The sequence below is a fragment of the Corticium candelabrum genome, chromosome 4, assembly GCF_963422355.1.
Source record: "Corticium candelabrum chromosome 4, ooCorCand1.1, whole genome shotgun sequence".
In the NCBI taxonomy this organism is placed as follows: domain Eukaryota; kingdom Metazoa; phylum Porifera; class Homoscleromorpha; order Homosclerophorida; family Plakinidae; genus Corticium; species Corticium candelabrum.
The window spans coordinates 6,379,661-6,401,475 of record NC_085088.1 but is presented as its reverse complement, the minus strand read 5'-3'; the positions used below and the strand labels follow the sequence as shown (position 1 = coordinate 6,401,475).

The 21,815-nt window shown below is 40.8% G+C and overlaps 2 protein-coding genes, 1 long non-coding RNA gene and 1 pseudogene across 4 annotated transcripts; 1 reads left to right on the top strand and 3 right to left on the bottom strand.

The window, feature by feature from the left end:
- Positions 1 to 3,168: 3,168 nt before the first annotated feature.
- LOC134178324 (uncharacterized) lies at positions 3,169 to 5,222 on the bottom strand. Its single transcript, XM_062645187.1, has 10 exons — positions 4,960 to 5,222; positions 4,837 to 4,896; positions 4,715 to 4,773; positions 4,602 to 4,643; positions 4,467 to 4,544; positions 4,119 to 4,232; positions 3,943 to 4,065; positions 3,806 to 3,877; positions 3,622 to 3,681; positions 3,169 to 3,565 (listed from the first exon to the last, which is right to left on the bottom strand). The coding sequence occupies exons 5-10, from the start codon at positions 4,507 to 4,509 to the stop codon at positions 3,342 to 3,344; spliced, it is 636 nt and encodes a 211-aa protein (XP_062501171.1). The 5' UTR covers positions 4,510 to 4,544; positions 4,602 to 4,643; positions 4,715 to 4,773; positions 4,837 to 4,896; positions 4,960 to 5,222; the 3' UTR covers positions 3,169 to 3,341.
- A 1,480-nt stretch (positions 5,223 to 6,702) lies between these two features.
- LOC134178511 (uncharacterized) lies at positions 6,703 to 9,741 on the top strand (annotated as a pseudogene).
- Positions 9,742 to 11,640: 1,899 nt separating this feature from the next.
- On the bottom strand, positions 11,641 to 15,565 carry LOC134178999 (uncharacterized). The gene has a single exon (XM_062645911.1). It carries the CDS (start codon positions 15,016 to 15,018, stop codon positions 11,725 to 11,727), a length of 3,294 nt encoding a protein of 1,097 aa, XP_062501895.1. The 5' UTR covers positions 15,019 to 15,565; the 3' UTR covers positions 11,641 to 11,724.
- Positions 15,566 to 19,689: 4,124 nt separating this feature from the next.
- On the bottom strand, positions 19,690 to 21,192 carry LOC134179074 (uncharacterized). 2 transcript variants are annotated; one of them, XR_009969774.1, is made up of 6 exons: positions 20,971 to 21,192; positions 20,675 to 20,887; positions 20,596 to 20,611; positions 20,453 to 20,524; positions 20,269 to 20,316; positions 19,690 to 20,211 (listed from the first exon to the last, which is right to left on the bottom strand). It is a non-coding gene; the product is annotated as an uncharacterized LOC134179074 (long non-coding RNA). The 2 variants fall into 2 exon arrangements; XR_009969773.1 differs by having other exon boundaries at positions 20,596 to 20,608.
- Positions 21,193 to 21,815: the final 623 nt, after the last annotated feature.

Below are 21,815 nucleotides of genomic sequence, written 5' to 3'. Positions count from 1 at the left end.
AAATGGCCGGAAGGGTCACGGACCGTAGTGTCAACGTTAGTAGTCTGGCTACCATTCGGACCGTTTACAGTCGAGCGTTAGGTGGCTCTGAGATTTTTTACTGAGTTATCTAGAAGAAATCTGGATAGCACGTATTTTGGCTAATTTTTTAAGGGCGGCCATTTTAGAATCGTCGCATCCCTACTTAGAGAGTTCTACAGCACTCTCTGATAAATCAAGTTGGAAGGTTGGTCTGAACCACAGGCAAAGCTGGATATCAGACCGTTACAAATAAGGAAAACGTACGGGACCGATTTTGCAATCTCGTTGTTGAAGCAGAGTTCGTGTCGCTCGCAATCCAACTCGTCATCTTTCCTCAGGTCGAAGGCACCAAATAGGTACACAAAACCAGGTTTGAACATGCGAGCACTACTTAGCAGCATGAAAACAGAGCAATACGATGATCACGTGATAAACAGTAATTAGGTCACGTGATAAGTGCAAGCGCACAAATGCAGTGCAGTTGTCAACTTAGTCCCTTCAGTCTTGAATGCGCATCCATGCCCGTTTCATAACCCACGGGGACATTTTCTCAACGTCTCGCGAGAGTCTTCTAGCATTTTGATGGTACAGTTTAGCGAGGCTTCTAGCGTTAGAGCGTGTTGACGAAATGTTTCTCACGTGACCATCGTATGCGCTCTGTTTTTAGGCTATTTGCTGCTAATATCTAGCGCTTGGGCGTAGCGCTAAACGACGGAGTGTGCCTTTAACTAAAGAGATATTGAATGCGCTTCAAACGTGTTGTAGAAAGAAAATCGTTGGTGTTAGCTACACGTTTGATGAAATGTAAGTATCTCTCCGTACTGTAGAGCCTTCAACTAACTATAAGTATTAACGTATCAGCAGAATAGCTATACAAATTAACGTTGATATTTTTGCTAAGCGCCTACGCACATTGAGATATTTATCACTTGTGTAGATTGCCGTTAATTAAATAGTTTTTACAAGGTAAGTTTTTCAAACTATAGTTAGCAATTACTGCATGGCTAATCGTTAATTGTGTTTGTAGAAAATCAGTGCTCAACACTTTTGACTGTCTTCTTGCGTTGTTGGTCAAGTAAACGTTTACCGTTCTTGTTACTATTGACTACAGCAATTTTGACGTCGTTCACACCAAGTTTCTACCTTTATTCAGCGATAGTCTCAGTTACAAACGTTCATTTTACCAACGGTCTCGTTTCATGAATGAGACTAACACGCTCAACCGTGAAGACATTACCAATGAGCAGTCAACACTGTGGAGAGAAAGAGGATGTGAAAGCAAGACACCTCTCCTTCTTCGTAACAGAACACGAGGAGCTGCCAGTACGATAGCTCTTGCCAACAAGAATGTGTTCTCAAACTCTAATTTTCTAGTCGAACGAACGAGATCATGCGCTCTATGTGTCGTAGTGTTTCCAAATGCATCGAAGGAGACGTTACGTCTGTTACAGTGAACCACCAGTTGTTATTTCGTCCATCTGCAGTCGTAAATTCGACACGATATTTGTAGTTTCTGGGTCCGCGGCAGTTACTTTGCCTTGTACACAAGTTATCAACCTGTGATAGTTTTGTTTCGCCGACGGCCTGGACGAATGTCTGGAAAAAACGTACAAGAACCTCGTCATCCACGTGATATTCTGTTGGTGTTCTTGCTTTTAGACGTCTTGCTATCATTCTTGCAGCAGCTTTGTTTGACGACTTTAAGGCAGCGTCTCTAATTAGCTTACACGATTCCATCAAAGTTTTAGCAACACAGTGACTTCTAATTATTAGGTGTTGCTTTTCATTGACAACACCAAATTCTGTAATGACACATAAGTCAGTAGTATTCAAGCGAGAGTCAGTACCGTGCACATGCTTAAATTCTCCTGACTTTCGCTGCTTTGTATTTCACTTTGCGACTGCTCACTTTCCATGAGGTCTGAAGTACACCCTGGTAAAAAATCCCCGTAGAACTGCATTGCTTTCTCTTCCAAGAAAACTTGAAATGGACTGATATTATTCCTGTGAAACATACAGACATGATAATTAGATCTTTGTGTTTAGACCTGGCACGATTTGCGACGCAGTAATTATTGACTCGTTTCGGAGTCACAGTGATTCCAACGTGACTCCCTTATTCTGCGTGATTTTCATTGATTCGTGGCCATTAAATAAAAAATTAAATTTTTAGCTTGTCTACTCGAAGCTTGATTTTATGGAATTGCATACGATTAAAGTGATTGCTTGTAACTCTTAGCGATTTCGTGTGATTCCGAGTAATTCCCTGTGTTTTCCTGCGTTTCCATGTGATTTCCTGTAATTCTTGGATGATTCCTTGTGATTCCCTGTGACTTCTTGTGATTTCCTATGATTTCCTGTGATTCCCTGTGATTCTTTGTGATTTCATGTGACTCCCAGTCATTTCATGTGATTCCCTGTGATTCTCTGTAATTCCCTGTGATTTCACGTGATTTCCTGTGATTCCCTGTGATTTCTTGTGATTCCCTGTGATTCCCGTGACTCCCAGTCATTTCGTGTGATTCCGCTGTGACTCCCGTGACTCCCAGTCATTTCTCGTGATTCCGCTGTGACTCCCGTGACTCCCAGTCACTTCTTGCAATTCCGCTGTGATTCCCGTGACTCCCAGTCATTTCTTGTGATTCCGCTGTGATTCCGTTGGGAATTAACTCAGTCATTTCTTGTGATTCCCTCGACTCGAAGTAATTTTTTGTAATCTTTCGTATTCATTTCGACTTTGCATATCATCGTGTAAAATCGTACAATAAATTATACTAATAGTAACGTATGTATATAAATATAACAAGTAATCTTAAAGTATAAAATTTATAAAAAGATTTGTAAAATTGCGAAAGGTGCATAACTTTTGCAGAACCTAGAGTGCACTAGATTATGTTTAGTCTTAGCAAACAAGGTCGATTAAGAGTATTATTTAACTATTAATGCAAACTGCGATGATCAAATGTTTCAAATTTGACTAAGTTACATACAACAAGCACGCCCTTAGATATTAATCATTTTGAGGAATCGAAATGATCAATGTGTCCATGTTTTAGTTGAATATATATTTAAAAATTTAATTATAATATGAAAATTAAAGTAAAAAAGTAAAACTGAGTTAAGAAACTACTCGACACGGAACAACACTTTCTTGTGTTTACAGCTATTTTCGATCGCATTTATTTGTATATATAGACTGAACAAATTTACTGAATGTCGTAACACTTCTAGATAATCATGATTCGAAGGTTTACACTGTCGAAAACACATAACTTGCGCTAGAATGCAACACAAAATGTAGTCATCACATATATCTATAGTCACAGTCTGCATCCTTCAGGAGGAAAGCAAAAGAAAGGACTTGTGTCGTCTTCTCTGATGCCAAGGCATTCATGGTGCCATTTTTGAGAACAAGACCCGCATTTTAGTAGAGGAGCTGGACTGTCATTTCCACAACGCACACAGATGATCAGCGATTTTCTTGACCGCTTTGACCGTCTAGGCATAGGCGATCGTGGCGCGCCGGAAGTGTCTGGAGCTGATTCTATAAGAAAACAACTGTTGGAAAGTCAAAAGTACTGTTCATGTTAGAATGCTAACTTGCTGAATTCCTGATTACAGCAACGTTTCTCTTCCTTTCATTAGTCATAATAGGTGTCACTATGGTGGAGAGAGATCAAGTATTCAGCAATATTCGATGCTACAACACTACTAGAAGTTGCTCAAACCACTGTATACAGCAATTACATATACGTGCACTGGATGACATTTACATCACACAAACCTTGAAACATTCGTAAGTTTTCAGAAAGGGTTTCTTCAGAATGTTTTTGGTTTCTTAGATCTAATTGAGACTCTGAAAGAATTGCAGTGTTACTCTTATAATGCTGTACACCAATCGTGGGCCTACATCTCTAGTACCGTCATCAAGTATTGAATTTTCCATCTCAAGGGAATCAATTCTGTTTTCTTTGTAGACATCCAACTGACGGCAGACATGTGGAGAAACCACAGTGGAAAACGATGATCTTCCGGGCAGCTTTTCTGTTATAGACCATTACGTACAAGCTCTTTATCATTAGATATAGTACGTTTACCTGGAGACGTTTCAGACTCGCTACTTCCATACGCATCTTGAAGTGTTTGGAAAACATTGGAAAGTTGTGAACTTGGGGTTAAAAATTGAGACTGTGGCAAATCAGTGTGAGAATCTAAGCAGAGTTATGTTATTTTTTATTTTAATTTTTACATTAATTAATTCTCAAGCCATACATTGATGACTCTCGTACCGTCGACCTAGAGGATCTACTATGTAAAAGTTTCTTGAAGTGCTTGAAAGTCTAAAAATTATTTAATTAATTTAATCTGAAAGACAAATTATTCAAACAAGTCTAAAAATTATTTAATTAATTTAATATGATAGATGCATTATTTCAAACAATGACCTTGTTTATTCAGGTACGAAGCCTGTAACTGTCCATGTGACATCTCACTCCCTAATTGTCCATGTGGCTTCTCACTCCCTAATTGCGTATAATGACAATTGAAAAATTACGACAAACAAAATGAATTTTTCAAACCTGTGTTATCAGCGAAATCGTCATCAAACAAAATGAAATCGCCTGTTCTCACACAAAACTCTATTTAGGCACGCCAACCTTTGCTTATATTATATGCCTGTGTTGACACCAACCTTCTAAATCCGTGTATGTTGTGGTACTTCCTCTATCTGAATCAATTGTGTGTCTTTTTCTGTAGGATTAAGTTAATTAAAATTAAAGAAAAACATGTACAGAAACATATTCTATATAGCACCTTGGGAAGAAGAGGTGACTGGATTTTCTGAAGACTCTCTTTCTTCTATCATGTTCGCAGCTGCATGCAAATATGCGACACATTATGTACATGCAGTGAGTAAACCCAGCAAACTGTATGAACCTCTTCTCAAGTTTCTGATGATGTCTTCTGTAAATAATTCTTTAGATAAAACGCAGCAGCGAACTCTCCTTGTATTGCAGTCTCCGTGACGAGGCTTCCTTATTTTTGTATCACTGCTTGTAGTATCTAACAGGTTAATCACTTGAGACCTTTTGCCGTACTGCTTGACCGAGGCAACCGATTTCTCCAGCGAACTTGAGTCAAAGAGAGCGATATTTCTGTCTGCCATGAGAAGACAAACGTCAGAAAGCGAGATTGCGATACCTTCGTGACGGATTCCATTTTTGTCTTTGAATGTAACGTCAGGTCTGAGAATCTGCAGCCCCTTTAACCAATAAGTTATTAATTAATTACCACTGTATCAAAATATACAACTAAGTGAAACAAAAACAGATAATCGACTTCCTTTTTGCTTACAGATATCAAACTGATATAATTTAGACTTATTGGAAGACAAAGGATAACTTACAAAGCACATACCTCTGGTATTGATAACTGATAAACAAGAGAGCACAGACTGTTTCCAAAAGTTGTCCAAAACGTTTGTCTGTCATCAGCTAGCGTTGAGGAAGACAGAGAAAATGATGATTCCTCTCGCTGAAATTTGTTAATCCATGGAACCATTTTCGTCTCAAAATGATTCCATATTTGATCTTCAGGAACTGTGTTGTCAAGCTGCGACGACAGCTGTACAGTATAGACACAAACAGAGTCATTATCTATTTATACTTAGTGGTTGTACTTATACTACTTTATCTCACTCAACTTCACGTGCATGCAATTGCGAATTCTTAGCTTAGTTAATTCAGCTAGAAGCAGTCTTAGCTAGCGGTCTTAAATCTTTTAGATACACGGTCTGTGGCTGTTATCCTTAATTAAGGTTATCTATATAAAAATACGACATTTAAATTAATACATGCACTAGTAGCACGCTCGTTAATTCAAGAATGATCGCATACATGCAATACTTACAGTCAGAGCATGAAATAGAAGAATGCTGTACGCAACATGAGACCTTCCTACCGCATTCTGCAAAAGGTCCTGTACTCTGCAAGATTTCTTTGTACGTTGCTCTCCCGCGGTGGCTGAGAAACAACGTTCCAGCTCTAATCAGTACAGCTACCGACTGGTGCACAACTTCTGACAGCTGAACAGTGACGTCATCTAAATCCGCCTGATCCTTGCTTGGTTTTACCGTTAGAGGCTTTTCAAATTGTATGAAACAGGCTCTTGACGCGTATCTAGAAACATTATTGTAAACTCACAATTCACAAATAGTTTAAATTTTTAGTAACGAGTTGAAAACTCTTAAAATTTGACAATGCAACATTACTGTCAGTTATATGTTAAAAATGTTAACTGTTTGCAAACCTGTCACTGCTCAGCAGGTCTTGAAGTTGCGGCTCATTGACTGATGCCATAAAACTGCAGGCTGGACTTTCCTGTCTAACGCTGTTGATGCAGTGCCTACGTCATTTGTCGGTAAACGATTTGTCTTGATCTCGAGCATGATCAATGCAGCTCTAGCAACCAAGCTGACTGCTTCAGAGCCTACGTCTGCTTCCTTGTGTAAACAGTTTTCGTCTCTACTTGAAATGGCTTGCTGTCAAATTACACAGTTTACGAAGAAAGAATGTAACGGGGTGTATCATGCATATCATTCAAAGTACGTAGCATCTCCCACAGATTCATGCGTAAGATGTGGCCGCCAACTAACACTTAACATGAACCAAGAACTGTCTCATGGATTGGGCAGAACAGATGTTTAAAGACGGCAGTGAAAATAGAGACCAGATGTCGCCCGTGCAGGCTGATCTACAGAATTACTTCCTTTGGTAACAAAGAGGAGGGATTCCGCTTTTACGAAAAGAAATTACGTAACAATCAACGTGTCTGAAGCCTCGGAGAACTTGTACTTGAACCGGTTTCTTATGGAGTTTACTCTTGTTTAAGGTAATAGTTTGTAAAAATAATCTTTACATATAATTATTTAATTAATAATACATATGTCGTAACGTTGATGTACACGTCTTTCGTCTTCTAGTAATCACTCCTGGGTGTCGTTTTCTGGCTTTGCGGAGGCATACTCCGATGCTTGTCGAAGACACCATGAATCTGAATGCTCTTTGCAAACGTCTACTGCTAACACGAAACAAGGTAAACCATCAGCATCTTCTAGTACAGTTTACGTCATTGCTTGAAAATTTACCCTAAAGTGAAGTTCTGCGAACTGACGTTTAATATTGCTGCAGAGCTTCAAACAGACCTTACGAGAAAACATGTTTCATCAGCCTTTTTTAACCAAGAGCTGGAGTACGAACTAGACGAAGAAGATCTAGTCGACAAGCTTCGATTTAGATCGTAATCAGAAAAGACAAGACTAATGAAGGAGATTGAAGGACTACGAGCTAAATCTTGCTACAAGCACCTGTACTGCAACGACGACTGCAAGGCCTACGGTACGCATTTTTACCATCCGATATATATTAATTCAGACGATTATGTATAGTTAATATAAATTGGCTTTAGGATGTGGAAAGCTGTGGTCAATTGACGGAGTGTGGAAGCTAAGTTTTCCACACTGCATGTTTAAGCAAAAATCGGTAATTCAAGGAATGCCGCTTTTGAATTACCCCGACATCTGCCCTGAAGAACCAGTACCGCAGCAGGCTTTCTGTGAAGGACACTGCCACATCTTACGAAAAGATAACATTCCAACCGAACTGAAGGGTTTTCTTCAGTACAGTCACGAATCTCAAGGAACAGCTAAAAGTAAGGTGGTTGGACATTATTATTACACTTTCACGCATGCCTATAGATGCGCTCGTAGGCTATAGCAAATATGCACTCGTGCAGTCACACCCGACGTGTTTCTACTCGTGTTTCTATATATAGTAGCTCAATTTAACAAAACATATGTTTTTCCAGACATTACACAAACGTCAGACCTAGAAAGAGTTTCTCATGACAAAGATGAACCGACTCTAGTTGCCAGGGAATCTGACAACACTGCACTTACAATACCCGAGCTTGACTCCAAGTTTCACCACAGTTCGCCAATTTAATCTGTTCCTGAAACTCAAGGAATACGACGTACGTGCTTTCATTATCTTTACTAATTGTTACTTCAGGTATTATTACATCGTAAAAACTTTTGCAGACGTTGATGCTATATTTACTCAAGAAACAGCTAGGCAGTTGTCAGCTGCTTGCACACAAGTTCCTGGTGCCGAAACTATTTGTGAAAAAGACCTAGGAGACAGCAGAAAACTTCAACACTGGTCATGTGGTCACGTCTTTATTTGTCGAGGTGGAGGATTTATTGAAACTTGGCATCCAATATACAAGTAAGAAACACATACACACATGCAGAGACACGTACGCACGCACACCCGCATGCACACGCACACAAGCACTCACGTATAGGTATACGTATCAACACACACAACACACGACATTACCACGCGCGCGCGTGTGTGGTGTGGTGTGCGTGCGTGCGTGCGTGCGTGTGTGTGTGTGTGTGTGTGTGGTGTGTGTGTGGTGTGTGTGTGTGTGTGTGTGTGTGTGTGTGTGTGTGTGTGTGTGTGGTGTGTGTGTGTGTGTGTGTGTGTGTGTGTGTGTGTGTGTGTGTGCGTGCGCGTTGTGTGGTGTGTGTGTGGTGTGTGTGCGTGCGTGCGTGCGTGCGTGCGTGTGTGTGTGAGTGTGTGTGTGTGTGTGTGTGTGTGTGTGTGTGTGTGTGTGTGTGTGTGTGTGTGTGTGTGTGTGTGTGGCGCTGTCTAGAGGCAGGGGGAGATATCTCCGCAACTGACCTTAAGGTTGACGTCATTCACGAATGACGTGGAGGGCTTGACATTTGTCCATACATGAGGATGGAAGGATTGAACGGACAGCCAGTCAACCAGATAAATGAACCTAAATATAGTACCATATCAATTCCCACTGCACATTCAAGTGTGAAGACTGGTTGGTGAATAGGAAACATGCCAATAACTAAAGAACGACAAAGAAAATGTTAATTAGACAGATATCTGAAATGACCAATGACCAATGCCTCAACCTGTAACAAAATTTTACATTTTGCTAAGGTACAAAGATAAGGATTACAACAAAACACTTTTGTGTAGAGAAACCAATCTTCTGTTGTCTGTTATTCTGATTGTGAAATAGATTTGTGCACGAAACAGCTTATGAAAAACTTCACCAAATCAACGGCTTAATTAAAGCATGCATTCTGTGCTGTTTGTAATTATGTTTACTAACATTTTTGTGCTTCATAGGTCTGAGTCTCCTTCTCAAGTGTTTCTTATAGTAATTATATTCTTGTACAATACACTAAAAGATATACCGACAGAAGACTGGGAGAGCATTATCTTGGCTTATGATGCCATGTGCAAGTTAGATGAACTAAAGGCTGCTAAAGAGTCACTTCCATTACCAGCTCCATTTAACAAAATGTGGCACAGAGTCACAAAAATAATAGACAGACTGCATTTTAAGAACCACAAAGACCTTCGTTGTCGAGATTCATACAATCCCGACAAGGCGTTTACGAAGGAGAGTCATCCTAAGTACGACACAATGATTTGTGAGCAAACATTTAGCTGGGCAAGCAGGTTCAAGAAAATTATCTGTGCCATGAACAAGACCCATCATCTGTTCTTTCTACACAGAATGGTTAAAAGGCGCAACAACTATCTAGAGTCTTGTTACAGATCTGGAAGAAAAGCTCTGTTTCCCAAACCCAGAAAACTGGACTCGGATGATTACACCACTTGTCGTTAGTGTTTTGATCTCTAGAAATTTGTCTTATTGAACTCTACATTACAAAATTGTGCTGTGTAATATATAATTAGTTACTTTCTGTATTAAGAAGACAGAACAAGTGCTGACACAGTAGACGATAGTAGTTAGCAAGGTGTTTAGCTGACAAAATATTACGAATGGTTTGTAAGTCTACTGCATGGTTGTAACCGTGTACATGCAGACTTGCATGTGCACATGCGTTAGGCCATAAACATCCTATACTGCGCCGACCCCTGCTTCCGTCTGTCTGGATGTGTAACGCATCCAGTTTGTTTGTTCAATTAGTCGAGTATGCAGATGTGACGTACGCTCGCCAACCACTGTGTACACCATCCTCTAATTCCCAACTGGTAGAGTGCAAGATGCGCCCACTGCAGTCAGATAATAAGCCGGCTCACGGGGCCGCTTTTGCTTGCGTGCGTCCGTCCGAAATAAGTGTAAACGCACAAAGATAGCTACCGCCCACAAGGCGGTCCTACTTTATACGTCAAACCCCGTCCCTCTGTCTGTCTGTCCACATGTCTGTAGCGTGCTGATCCACACAATGCCGCTCTCAGATCCTTGCGAAACGCAGCGGCTGGGTCAAGTTCGGCACAACGACAATAGCAAATGCAAACTAGACTAGTACTTCTCTAATCTGTTCGGATGACAGCACTATGCATATTTGTGCATGCAGTCAATTCCATGAAGTCAAATTTTGCTGAAAAGAGTATACGTAAAATGTTATTACCTATTTATACATTTAGAAATTGTGTGTGTTTGTATATATATATATATATATATATATATATATATATATAATCATATATTATTTCTTCAAGTACAACTATACATACATGTCTAGACCACTAAATAAAAGACAAGCCAGTTAAGTCATCACAATCTAAACATAAACGATCTAAAACTAAACGAGCGTTAAATTTCCACAGACACACAGATAACTGATCGTGTAGCTGGCACACAGACTGGCTGGTAGTAATGTTGCGGTGGTAAGCAGCTCTCTTGCCAATAACTTTTAAAGATTCCAAACTTTGAGAAGACCACAATCCAAGAGTTTCCACAGCCAGTGGAAAAATTGTGATCCAGCCTGCAAAACATCATCATCATGTTTGAGATCCTTCTCTCTTTCCCCTGCATCTGCTGCTTGTCCAGGGTGAGTGGCGGCAATAGCAATGAACCGGGGAAGTAACGAGTTACGGACTGTCATGTCAAAGAAAGCTGAACGGCCATACAAGAAGTCAGGATGAAATAGGTCACCTGGCTTCTTGTAATTATTCGAACTGCAGCCCTGTTCTACTTTGCAATCACTGTTATCAGAGATTAGATATTGAAATAGCAGGTCTCGTAAGGCGTTGTGCCTTTTGGTGCGCAATGATTGTCTTCCGCAGCCTAATAAATGGTCGAGATATTTGTTTAAGACATGACCACAGATACATCGTAGATTACAGCTTTGTGATGAAAAGAAGGGCAAACCTAACCAGATTTTAGATGCTGTTGTAAACTACTCTCTGGTCATAGACAGGCCAACTTGGGGTTTGGAAATGCCCGTAACCACGTATATATATATATATATATATATATATATATATATATATAATGGTCTGTGGACGCCGAACAGTTTACACACATTGAAAAGTATAGCATGCAAGGCATCACAATGGACAAAGTTATAGTAGAACAATTACTAGTTTGCTTAGGCAACTTGCAGTAGATTTATGATTATTTAATTCTAGTCTGATTCTAGAGAAAATTAACTAGCGTTGTCCTGTAAGGATGCGCTTTGAAAGAATAAAATATTAAAGTTTTAAAAAAACTAAAAATGTATGTATGAATGTATGTATGTATGTATGTATGTATGTATGTATGTATGTATGTATGTATATATATATATATATATATATATATATATATATTTTTTTTTTTTTTTTTTTTTTTATATTTATTTATTTATTTCTTACACACCTACTCACATACAGGGAAGTCCCAACTAAGGACTTCAGCTACTTCCGCAAGTATGCGGCTAGATATCATTCTAGCGTTATAAATCCATAATCTAACAGAAAGCTGCTCTAGCAAATTCTTTAAAGCCTTCCAGAAGGGAACAGCTAACACAGCACATACTTTTGAGGATATAGACTTCAAAGTCTCTAGACTGTCTGGTGACCAAAGGCCAAGTGTTTCAACTACCAACGGATAAAATGTACCACCAGTCAAAGATACTCTTGCATGGTGACGATCATCCTTGCCCATTTCTGCTGCTTCTGCAACAACTCCTGATGTTTCAGCAACTCGAGCAATGTAAGATGGTTGCAACGTGTTTCTTACAGTGATGTCAAAATATCCAGGCCGTCCATTCAAGAAATTCGGATGGAAGACATCACCTGGGCGGCATTTGGATTGACCCGAGCTTCTCTGTTCTTTCACAACTTGTTTGGAATCAATGAGGAGTGATTGCCAAATAGACTCACATAAAGCATTATGTCGATTCAGACGATGTGGACCATGACCACACCCAACAAGATGATCTCCATATGGGTCAAGTGGATGACCACATATACATCTGATGCTGTTTGGTGGGAACGGAAACACAGGTAGACCCAACCAGTATCTTGCTGCTACAACAAACTCATGGGGTGACATGGTGAGGCCTAAGTTACGGTTTGGAGTTGCCCGCAACCATGCACCAGTATGAGGAGATGATAATGTCTTCAAGCGAGCCCTATCTCTGAGACTCACTGAATTGAGTAGGTTGGAAAATGAGATGTCATCTAGTTGAATTTGAATCTGATGTTGTGTAGCTGTCACCAAATCTAATGAAGGTGAATCCTTTCTTGAAAGTAGGTTATGCACGATTCCTCGTGCTTCGTCTTCTCCAGGCAAGGGTTTGATCAAAGTGAGAAGAGAAGGATGGTTACGTTTCAGTAAGCAATTAACTAACTTTCGATTTGAGTTACAGCTGCCAAGAAAAGCGGAAGGTGAAGTAGATAAGGCCTCCCGGATACCCATACCTCCTTTTCCAATTGGCAATACTGCTTGTGACCATGCAAAGTCAGAAATTGAAGATCTTGTGATACGGCTGAGAGATCGGCGTAACCCTTCATCGAAAATAGACAATGTGCTCGTAGCAACCCCAGGTCTCACAGATCGTAGCAAATGGTTGATTTTACATATGGACAGGCAACTTCTCAACAACTGAAGTTCCACTTGTGGATTTTCAAGATCAGAGAGATGAGATTGGGTATTTGCTACTTGATCGACTCGCTTCTTGAAACAATTAGTGAAGAAATCCGATGAACCAAACACAGGAGAACCAAGCAATTCCATTCCATCTGACAACCGGTGTACTTCTGGTGGAAATTCTGGATGTGTTCGATCTCCTGAAGGCCAAAACACTTCACACTTTGATAAATTGACATGAAGGCCCAGGGAAGGACCTTTCTCTATGATGAAGTTTATTAACTTTGAGACAGATTTCCGTGTGCCAGCAAAAGTACCATCGTCAAGGTACCACAAATTTAGGTCTAAGCCAGGCACTTCTCCAACTTCATCCATTAGTTCTAGGACGACTAAGGAGAACAGCAGTGGTCCCAGTGGATCGCCTTGTTGGACTCCTGCTGTAGATGTAAGGTGATGATAGCCAAAGCGCAACTCAGCAGCACAGTGATAGCACCACTGTACCCAAGCTACCAATTCAGGAAATTCACTGCCAAGTCTCTTCAGGAATGAATTGCGATGGCATTCATTGAACGCATTCTTCATGTCCAGTTTGAAACAGCACAGGTCATGTCTAGCACTGTTCTCTTCAATGTATGACCTTAGAGAATGAACACTTGCCTCTAAACCTCCTCGTATTCCAACACCTACCTGACCATATGGTAAGAAGACGTCCGGTAAGCGAGGTTTTATAGCAGAACAGCAAAGACGGCTAGCCAAACGACGCAACACTTCCCCAACAGCAATGGGCCGAATGCCGCCAGCCTTCTTTTGGAGAGCAGTCAAAGGGGCACCAGACAGGAAGGGAGAAATGTTGCGATCAAGTTTTCCAGACAACAAGAGACACATCAATCGTGTTAGGTTTTCTAAACAGGACTGCGCTTCTGGAACATTGCAACCTCGTATAGCATCAATTAAGTGTTGTGCTCGAAGATGAGAATAACCGGGACTTGAGCCATTGGGAAATGCTTCCAATGCAGAAATAACCTCCTGAGAGTCCACAACTAGTGAAGGTGGGACTTCCTCTAGCCAAGCAGGAAGATCGTGAACTGGATGTCGATTTGCCAACTCTTCTAAAGCTTCACTGCTGTCATGAGAGGCACAACCTCGTGAACCCAAAGCCTGAAATGCATCACTGTATCGACCTTCTGAAGCCAATCTCAATGATCTTCGAGTATTTGTGGTAGCGGTATTTGAGGAATTCAATGAAACATGGCAAGGGTTAGTCTCAGCCTTGACATCCAGCCACAGTGATAGAATATCTCCATCCAACCAACGTTGAAGGCGAGAAGACAAAATTTCCTTTACAACGTACCTTTTCTTTCTCCCACCACGAGGAGGACAGCGAAGGGTAGCTTTGGCCAGCATGAAGAGGCGAGCAAAGCCCCACAGGCCACCCTCACAAGCACACCGTAATTCTTTAGCTAAAACCACACTTAGAAGTGGTCTAACTGATTTTGGGACATGAGTAACTGTCTGAACTGGTGTGGTGACAACTTCGTTCATCAGTGAATTGAAAACAGACAATTCCATGTCACCAACAGCTGGATAGGACATCATAGAAGCTGCTTTAATACCCTCGAGCACCAAATTAGAAGATGAGGATACAGGCACTGATGAAGAAGTAATCCTTGAAGCTGATGTTGGAGCTACCTCAGGTGAATTCTGAATTCCAATATCACCGTTAACAGCGGTGGATTCACACTGACTCAACCAGGATGATGCACTTGGATGGGTCATCAAACCACGACATCTACCACGACCAGGACCTAGAGAACGTCGGCAAAATGAGAAACGATTACCATAAGCAAAGCCACATTCTGAACATAAGCGACGGTTGTGGAATTCTAAGAACTGAACATCCGGGAAATTTCTGTAGCAAATGTGGTTTGCATTTATGTGTTGAAACAGCGAAACTGTGTCTCTTGTCACCAGAGAACATAAAGGACAACATGAATTAGGACTTTGAGTAGAACGCCTACAGTCAGGGGGATCATCTTCTTCGGTATCACTCTCTACGCAACCAGAACCAGACTCAGACATGATTCACCTCAAACTGTGCACAGAGGCCAACGAAAGAAAATGTTGAATGCAACAGCAGCAGCAAGTCTTGGGTGACGACAGAAACCAAACGTTGAGCTCAAAGAAAGAATCCAATGTCAAACGTGACGACAGAAACCAAACGTTGAGCGCAAAGAAAGAATCCAAAGTCAAACGCTCGCGATCGTCGATGGCTTGGTGGGGTGATTGTGACGTCACAATGCAGATAGTACAGATCTGGTGAAAAACAAGTAGAATTCGACGGAAAACGCGAAATTCACGGATATTGATGCCAGGAAACCAACAGACGAAGATAATGAAGGAGTATGAGATGGGAGAACGGCAGGAAAACGATCAACTCGAGGTAAAAATTCAAATGGCGGCGACCGTTGAAATGTGCAGTCTGGACAAACCGCAAGTCACACGTAAAACGCACCTGAATTCCTGTCAATGTACTGGAAACCAACAAACGAAGCCAAAATGGAACGACCAAAGGCACTCTGAAACAGAGAAGACCGTCACAAAACGGAGCCTAACAAAAGGACGCCACCATTGCAGGTATCCCGTATATATGTGTATATATATATATATATATATATATATATATATATATATATATATATATATATACTTAGCAGGACCCTCCCCATATGGAGTGCATTCAATGGATTAGCAGAAAACAGTTGTCAAGATAAATCATATCAGCTTTCACTACCAAGCAAACTTGTTCATGCATGGGCAGCTAGTAATAATGTCCAGTTAGGTTAACAATTATGGGGAGTGACTCCCTACCCAGACAGATTTTATGAAAAAATTTATTTGTATTAACTGTTACCCTCATAATCTCATTTCATCATCAATTGCTTCGTCTGCAAAGTGACAATATTCAAAACTCCTGGCTTCACCTTCAAATCGACGTGCGTTCTTGAGTAGCCATGCACTTCCGGTATTCCTTACTCCTAGTCAGAAACGACGCTACAACATGACTCCATTCGTCTCTTCAAGTGTAGAAACATGTCTGTAGCTTACGTCTAGCTCACTTGCATGTTTCCAACCAATCCTGCAACTTGCCGAGAACTTCCGGCGCACTCGACCGTTGCGCGAAGACAGTATAGACGCCAATATGAGCCTTCTACTTCTATTAAGTTGGCAAAATTAAACCGTAGAACAAAAAAACTTGGCACGACGATTCGTTACACGAGGTACAACAATCAGATGAATCGATTTACCTCCGTTACGCTGACGAGCGTACTCGATGTCTTTTCCAAACAAGATTTGAACACCCAGAGGTAGCAAAACTCGTCAAAATAAACTTGAACCCACAAAAAGATTCGAATTACATCAGACTGTTCGCAATCTACGTAGCCTCGCGTTCCCGGCATGTTCGTTCGAAGCGAGAGCGCAACAACCGTCCCGCAAAAACAGCCGAGGCGTGTCTTGTTACTATAGAGAAAACTTGACCGTTAGACGGTTGAAACTCTACTAACATTAACATGTGGTAAATTTTGGCATGTTCTAACTAATATTTTAAATTTAACAGCTATGTCATGAAATATAATGATTATATTTTACAGTACCTCGGGAAAAACATGCTTTGAGTCACCAAATCTTCGGATGTTCAATGATAGTGTACGGGAACTCAACATCTTTAGAGAGTCGTAGGCGTATAGGAGCATGCATCTTCAACGATGACGGACACGGGAACCATGGACCCCCAATCAGCAGCCTATAATCACTATAGAGAAAAAGGTCATACTGAAATTTAAGCAAGCTACCAGTGGAAGAAAATGAGCTAGGAGTTTCAATAGTCGCAGATTTCTTCCCACCTCAGTCTTGGATGGCACTCCTACGCCTCTGACAGTTGTCCCATAGGTGAACAGTGGCGCTGCATGGCCTTTTAGCTATTTTCCATTTTTTGGAAGTTTGGCTTTGTGCTTTGCTAAATATCTAGCTCCAGATGATTGAATACAACAACCGTACTGAAAATTGACGACGTTTAATTCACCTGCAGTTCTTTGATCTTTCAACAGACCGTGAGCCGCTGGCCTGATGAGGTAGCTTACTCTGACTACTGTACAGCTGGGACATCTATACACTCTACCGTGATGTGGGGATTACAACCTAGAAAAATTAAGTGACATTGTTGTAGGACTTGCTGTGATATACTTCAAGTCTATACGTTGTTTTAGAAAACCTCAAAAAATAAATATATTTTTAAAATAAAGAAATAAACGGTACGTACCATGTCAGGGAAATCTAGCAACACACTGGAAACAACGAAGACTGTAGTAAAGCAAACAGTAAAATATAATTCGAGTAATCACAGCGATCGAGCCACACGTAATCACAGAAAATCACATGGAAGCACAAAAAGCCACCTGAAACACATCAATGGAATCAAAGAGGAATCATAAAGAATTGTGGAAAATCACAGGAAATGGGAATCGCAGAGGAATGACAAGAAATGACTGGGAGTCACGGGAGTCACAGCGGAATGACAAGAAATGACTGGGAGTCACGGGAATCACAGAGGAATCACAAGAAATGACGGGAGTCACGAGAAACACAGCGGAATCACTGGGAGTCACGGGAATCACAAGGAATCACAAGAAATGACTATGAGTCCACGCGAAATTTAGCTAAAAAACGCTGGATATATTCTTGCATCACAAATCGACATACATTTACGGGAATCACGCAAAATATGGGAGTCATATTGGAATCACTGTGACCCCAGAACAGGTGTGAAATTTGTGCGTCGCAAATCGTGCCACATAGGAGTACAGAAGTGCGTGAAACGATGGGAAGAAGGCAGTAGTGATTACATCAAGCGATCTGGAAGGAAAAGATCAACGTCAGCTAGGAAGGATCGTTTACTCGAACGACTTGCTCTTACTGACAGAAAGGCGACGACGAGACGGTTGCAAGGTAGACTTTCAGCGGCATGTGGGAAGTCATTGTCCCGAAGAACCATCACTCGCCGTCTCAGGGAAAAAGGAATTTGTGCTCGTCGTCCACGCAAGAAGCCGCAGTTGAATCGTGAACATCAGCGATGTCGACGTGCGTGGGCGGTCACTCATCGTGGCTGGACGTTGGAGGACTGGAAACGTGTTGTCTTTTCCGATGAAGTGAAAATCAGCATCGGAAGTGATGGCTGCCTGTACGTGTGGCGGAGAAAAGGGGAGGAATTTAGCGCAGAATGTTGTCAGCCAGTAGTGCAGCATCCAACGAGCATCATGCTATGGGGTTGCATCAGCTTTCAAGGTGTAGGCTCTCTTCATCGCATACGAGGCCGTCTGAATTCAGAAGACTACCAACAGATCCTGGGTGATGTCATGCTGCCAGATGCTCGTCGTTTAGTCGGTGAAGATTTTATCTTGCAGCAAGACAACCCAACAATTCACACCTCGCGCTCAACCAAGCAATGGCTGCGGGACAACGAGGTTACTGTCTTGGACTGGCCTGCTAAGTCGCCAGATGCAAACCCAAGGGCGTAACTAGCATTAAAACTTTACCGAGGCAAGTTTATATAAATTAATTAATTAAGCAATAATTTGTCTCTAACCTACTTTATGTATAATGTAAGTAAACATAGCTTCTATAATAACAACTGTCCCAATCTGCGATGTCCTGTACAATCAAATCTTCGTAAGACGTTCTCTCTACTCACGGCCACATCTCTATGAATATATAAAAGAGCTAAGCCACCGTCATGTATCCACGTGACCTGACAAAAAGAATCAACCGTCATGTATCCCAAAGGGGACTTCACACTTCTGCAGTAAATTTCTCTTACCCAAGGCACTGCAAAAGAGATAGTTGCTTCGAGTTTTTCTTCCTTTTCTTCGATGGCGGCTCCATTTTCGACCCAGCCAGTATGTACTGCCGACAACCTCAGGTTTCTCAGTCACGTGTGTGGGAAGTGCTTCACGTGCCGTGAACGTGCGTGCTAGCTAAGTGCGAGAACACTGGTGAAAGAGGACTTCTTCTGTTCGGTAACCGCGTGCAGAATGCCCGATCCTTTCTATTATCTACTAACTGATACATCTAGCAAAATTTTTGCAACGCCACACCCATTTTATTAACCGAGGCAACTGCCTCGGCTGCCTCATGCCTAGTTACGCCACTGAAACCCCATTGAAAATCTATGGCATGTTCTGAAGGTTCGGGCAAATGAAAACATTCTGAAACCGAACAAGAGTTGTGGGAAGCAGTGCAGATGGCTTGGCGCGAAATATCCCAGGGATTAATTAACAACCTGATAGAGAGTGTCCCAAGACGAATTGAGGCTATAGGACGAGCGAGAGGAGGAGCAACCAAGTATTGAGAATTTAACGGAGTGTGTGTGGGTTATTTGGAGTGTGTGTGTGACCCGTTGAACTAAACCGGCTTTTTTAAGAGCCACAAATTTCTTCAAAGAGAGCGAAATCCTGACATGGTAATGCGTCGGGGCAGTGGTTAGTCTGGTCATCCCTTAATCGTTTTGTTGCTACGGGTTGTCAAAGCATCCAATCAAAACAATATCAATACTCAATTAGCATGATTTGATGTAGAATCAGATGCAGCTTTAGGCGGGTCAGCAGGTATATTCATAAATCTGCAATGCTCTGTTGATTTTCCTGCCTCAACTGATATGAGGGGTGGCTCCATAATTATGCCCATGTCTGTATTTGCTATTGTTTCTTGTCTAGAGATAAAACAAAAATTAATTTAAAACTTTTAGAACAGCACGTTTCACTTATCTGAAACCGTAGTCTAAGCATAAAATACTTATTTTTTGTTCAATTCTATTTTTTATTAATTTTGTCAGTAACCCATCTTCGGCGATGATGATAAGTCAGTATGTGATAAATAGCGTGCATGGATTTGTTCTCGTATCTCCAGTCCCGTGCTTCTCCCGTCCACTGCATAAAGTCATCGATTTCATAGCTTTTGCACGACTGCAATTCGTTTTGAAAATACCAAGTTTTCAGAAAATTTTTAACTCTAGTTGGAACAGCCTTTGGAAACTTGGCTCCTACCAGGAGGTGTTCTGCTTCTTGGATTTCTTTTTCCATGTCGTGAAAACTGAGCGATCCTCCAGATTTTCGGGAGCTCCGGACAGAGCATGCTTTCAGCAATGCTCTAATATACTGTAACTTACCCGTTCTTTTCCGGGTATTGTCCCATCTATTTCATCAACAGTACATTCGATAACTGTAGAAACATGAACATGTATTTGAAGAAAGAAAGAGCCAGGCTACAACATGATACCTTCAGTTGATTCAGCAATGTCTGATTCATCACTCGAATTGTTTTTTTCTGAGTATGAAATGAAAAAGACCGTGAATACAAAAAATTCGACATTACTATACATATATACAAGATTGCTGCATAATGTTTACAGAGACGAATTGAGTTAGGCATGCTTAGAATATGATGCACAGAAAAAAATTACCTGTTGTCTTTTCCGTTTTGCAAACGATCTAATATCATAATCACGTTTCATCAGTTTCCTTTTTTTGACTTTCTGTTTAACAACAGCAAGGAACGTTTCTGATCAGGTATGGAACATAGAAACACTATACACAATGTATGAACCTTCGGAGAATAGCTGCTGATAAACAATAATACACATTTTAGTGCTCAAATATGCTACTTGTGGATCATGCTCCTATACCTTGATCTGTTGGGATCTGTTGTGCCTTCAATAGAAAAGGGTGCTTTTCCTGGCTTGAACGATACCTTGCATAAGCAGATTAGTGATAATCATATGTCCAAATAGATACTGTGTGTATCTAAATATATTTTATTGCAGTGTTGATATCGTTTAAGAGTCATTAGCTGTAAGGTGTTCGTCTGGTGAACAACGTTTACTTTTCGTATCTGATTTCTAAAATTATACAAAAATTACAATTTAGTAACAGTTAAAAATAGTCTCTTTTAAACACTGCATTTCTCAATTAAATCAATTACTTGATGAATTGTTGTTTCTGTCCCTGTCCCTATAGTGCAGTCACTAGAATGTGGATCCTCATCATGGTCGTTTCAAATAGTTCATCTTTCTGTTCTCTCATGGATACAGTACATGTATTGTATTAGTAAATTGTATATTGTTAGATCTATAAATTGTACGCGTACCTTTCAACGGCCCCTGTAAGAACAATTCGATGCAATATCCACGTCCTCATGTCATTGGGATTGGTCTAAAAAATGAGTCGACATAATGAACTCAGTTGATGTTTATACCACTCCAAATCTGCCATACGTTGTTGGCTACACGAGGATTGTCCACAGCTGCTGAAACCATATTCTGTAACAAAAAGTATATAAATTTACATTTGGAATTAGTAGACAAGTGTATACAGACTTACCACACAAAGCCATATTCCACAATTGAATGGATCAGTTTGTTGCGGTAATTCTAGATGCATAAAAATTTCTTCTGATAGTACTAATACATCCAATTCTACTTGAGGTATTGGGTATATCAACGACTAGTCGGTTACATCTAGAGTCGATCCATTGACTAAACGGTACACATCCGTAGTCCACAGTCTGTTCAATACAGAAACCTCGTTAAATTGAGTGACTTCGTCGACTCTATACTCCAGCATGCACACAATTGTAAGTAGCTATAGGAAAAACTGATCACTTTACTTCAAGTCAAAAACAACTTGTTCGTGCTTCTTTCCAAGCGAGTCAAAGACAAGAAAGGCTTGATGAAATATATCTATAATCTTAATTCATTGAAGAAATACAAACGAATACAAATCTTAGTAAACAAGTACATTCATCGCTTACAACTTCTATCCAATGAT

Excerpts from the sequence above, each read along its gene's own strand:
- LOC134178324 (XM_062645187.1), bottom strand. The coding sequence starts at position 4,509 with ATGTCACATGGACAGTTACAGGCTTCGTACCTGAATAAACAAG. Across the intron at positions 4,066-4,118 it reads CGAGTCTGAAACGTCTCCAG|AAAAGCTGCCCGGAAGATCA; the intron begins GTAAACGTACTA and ends GGTCTATAACAG. Across the intron at positions 3,878-3,942 it reads AAATTCAATACTTGATGACG|AGTCTCAATTAGATCTAAGA; the intron begins GTACTAGAGATG and ends CAATTCTTTCAG.
- LOC134178999 (XM_062645911.1), bottom strand. The coding sequence starts at position 15,018 with ATGTCTGAGTCTGGTTCTGGTTGCGTAGAGAGTGATACCGAAGAAGAT.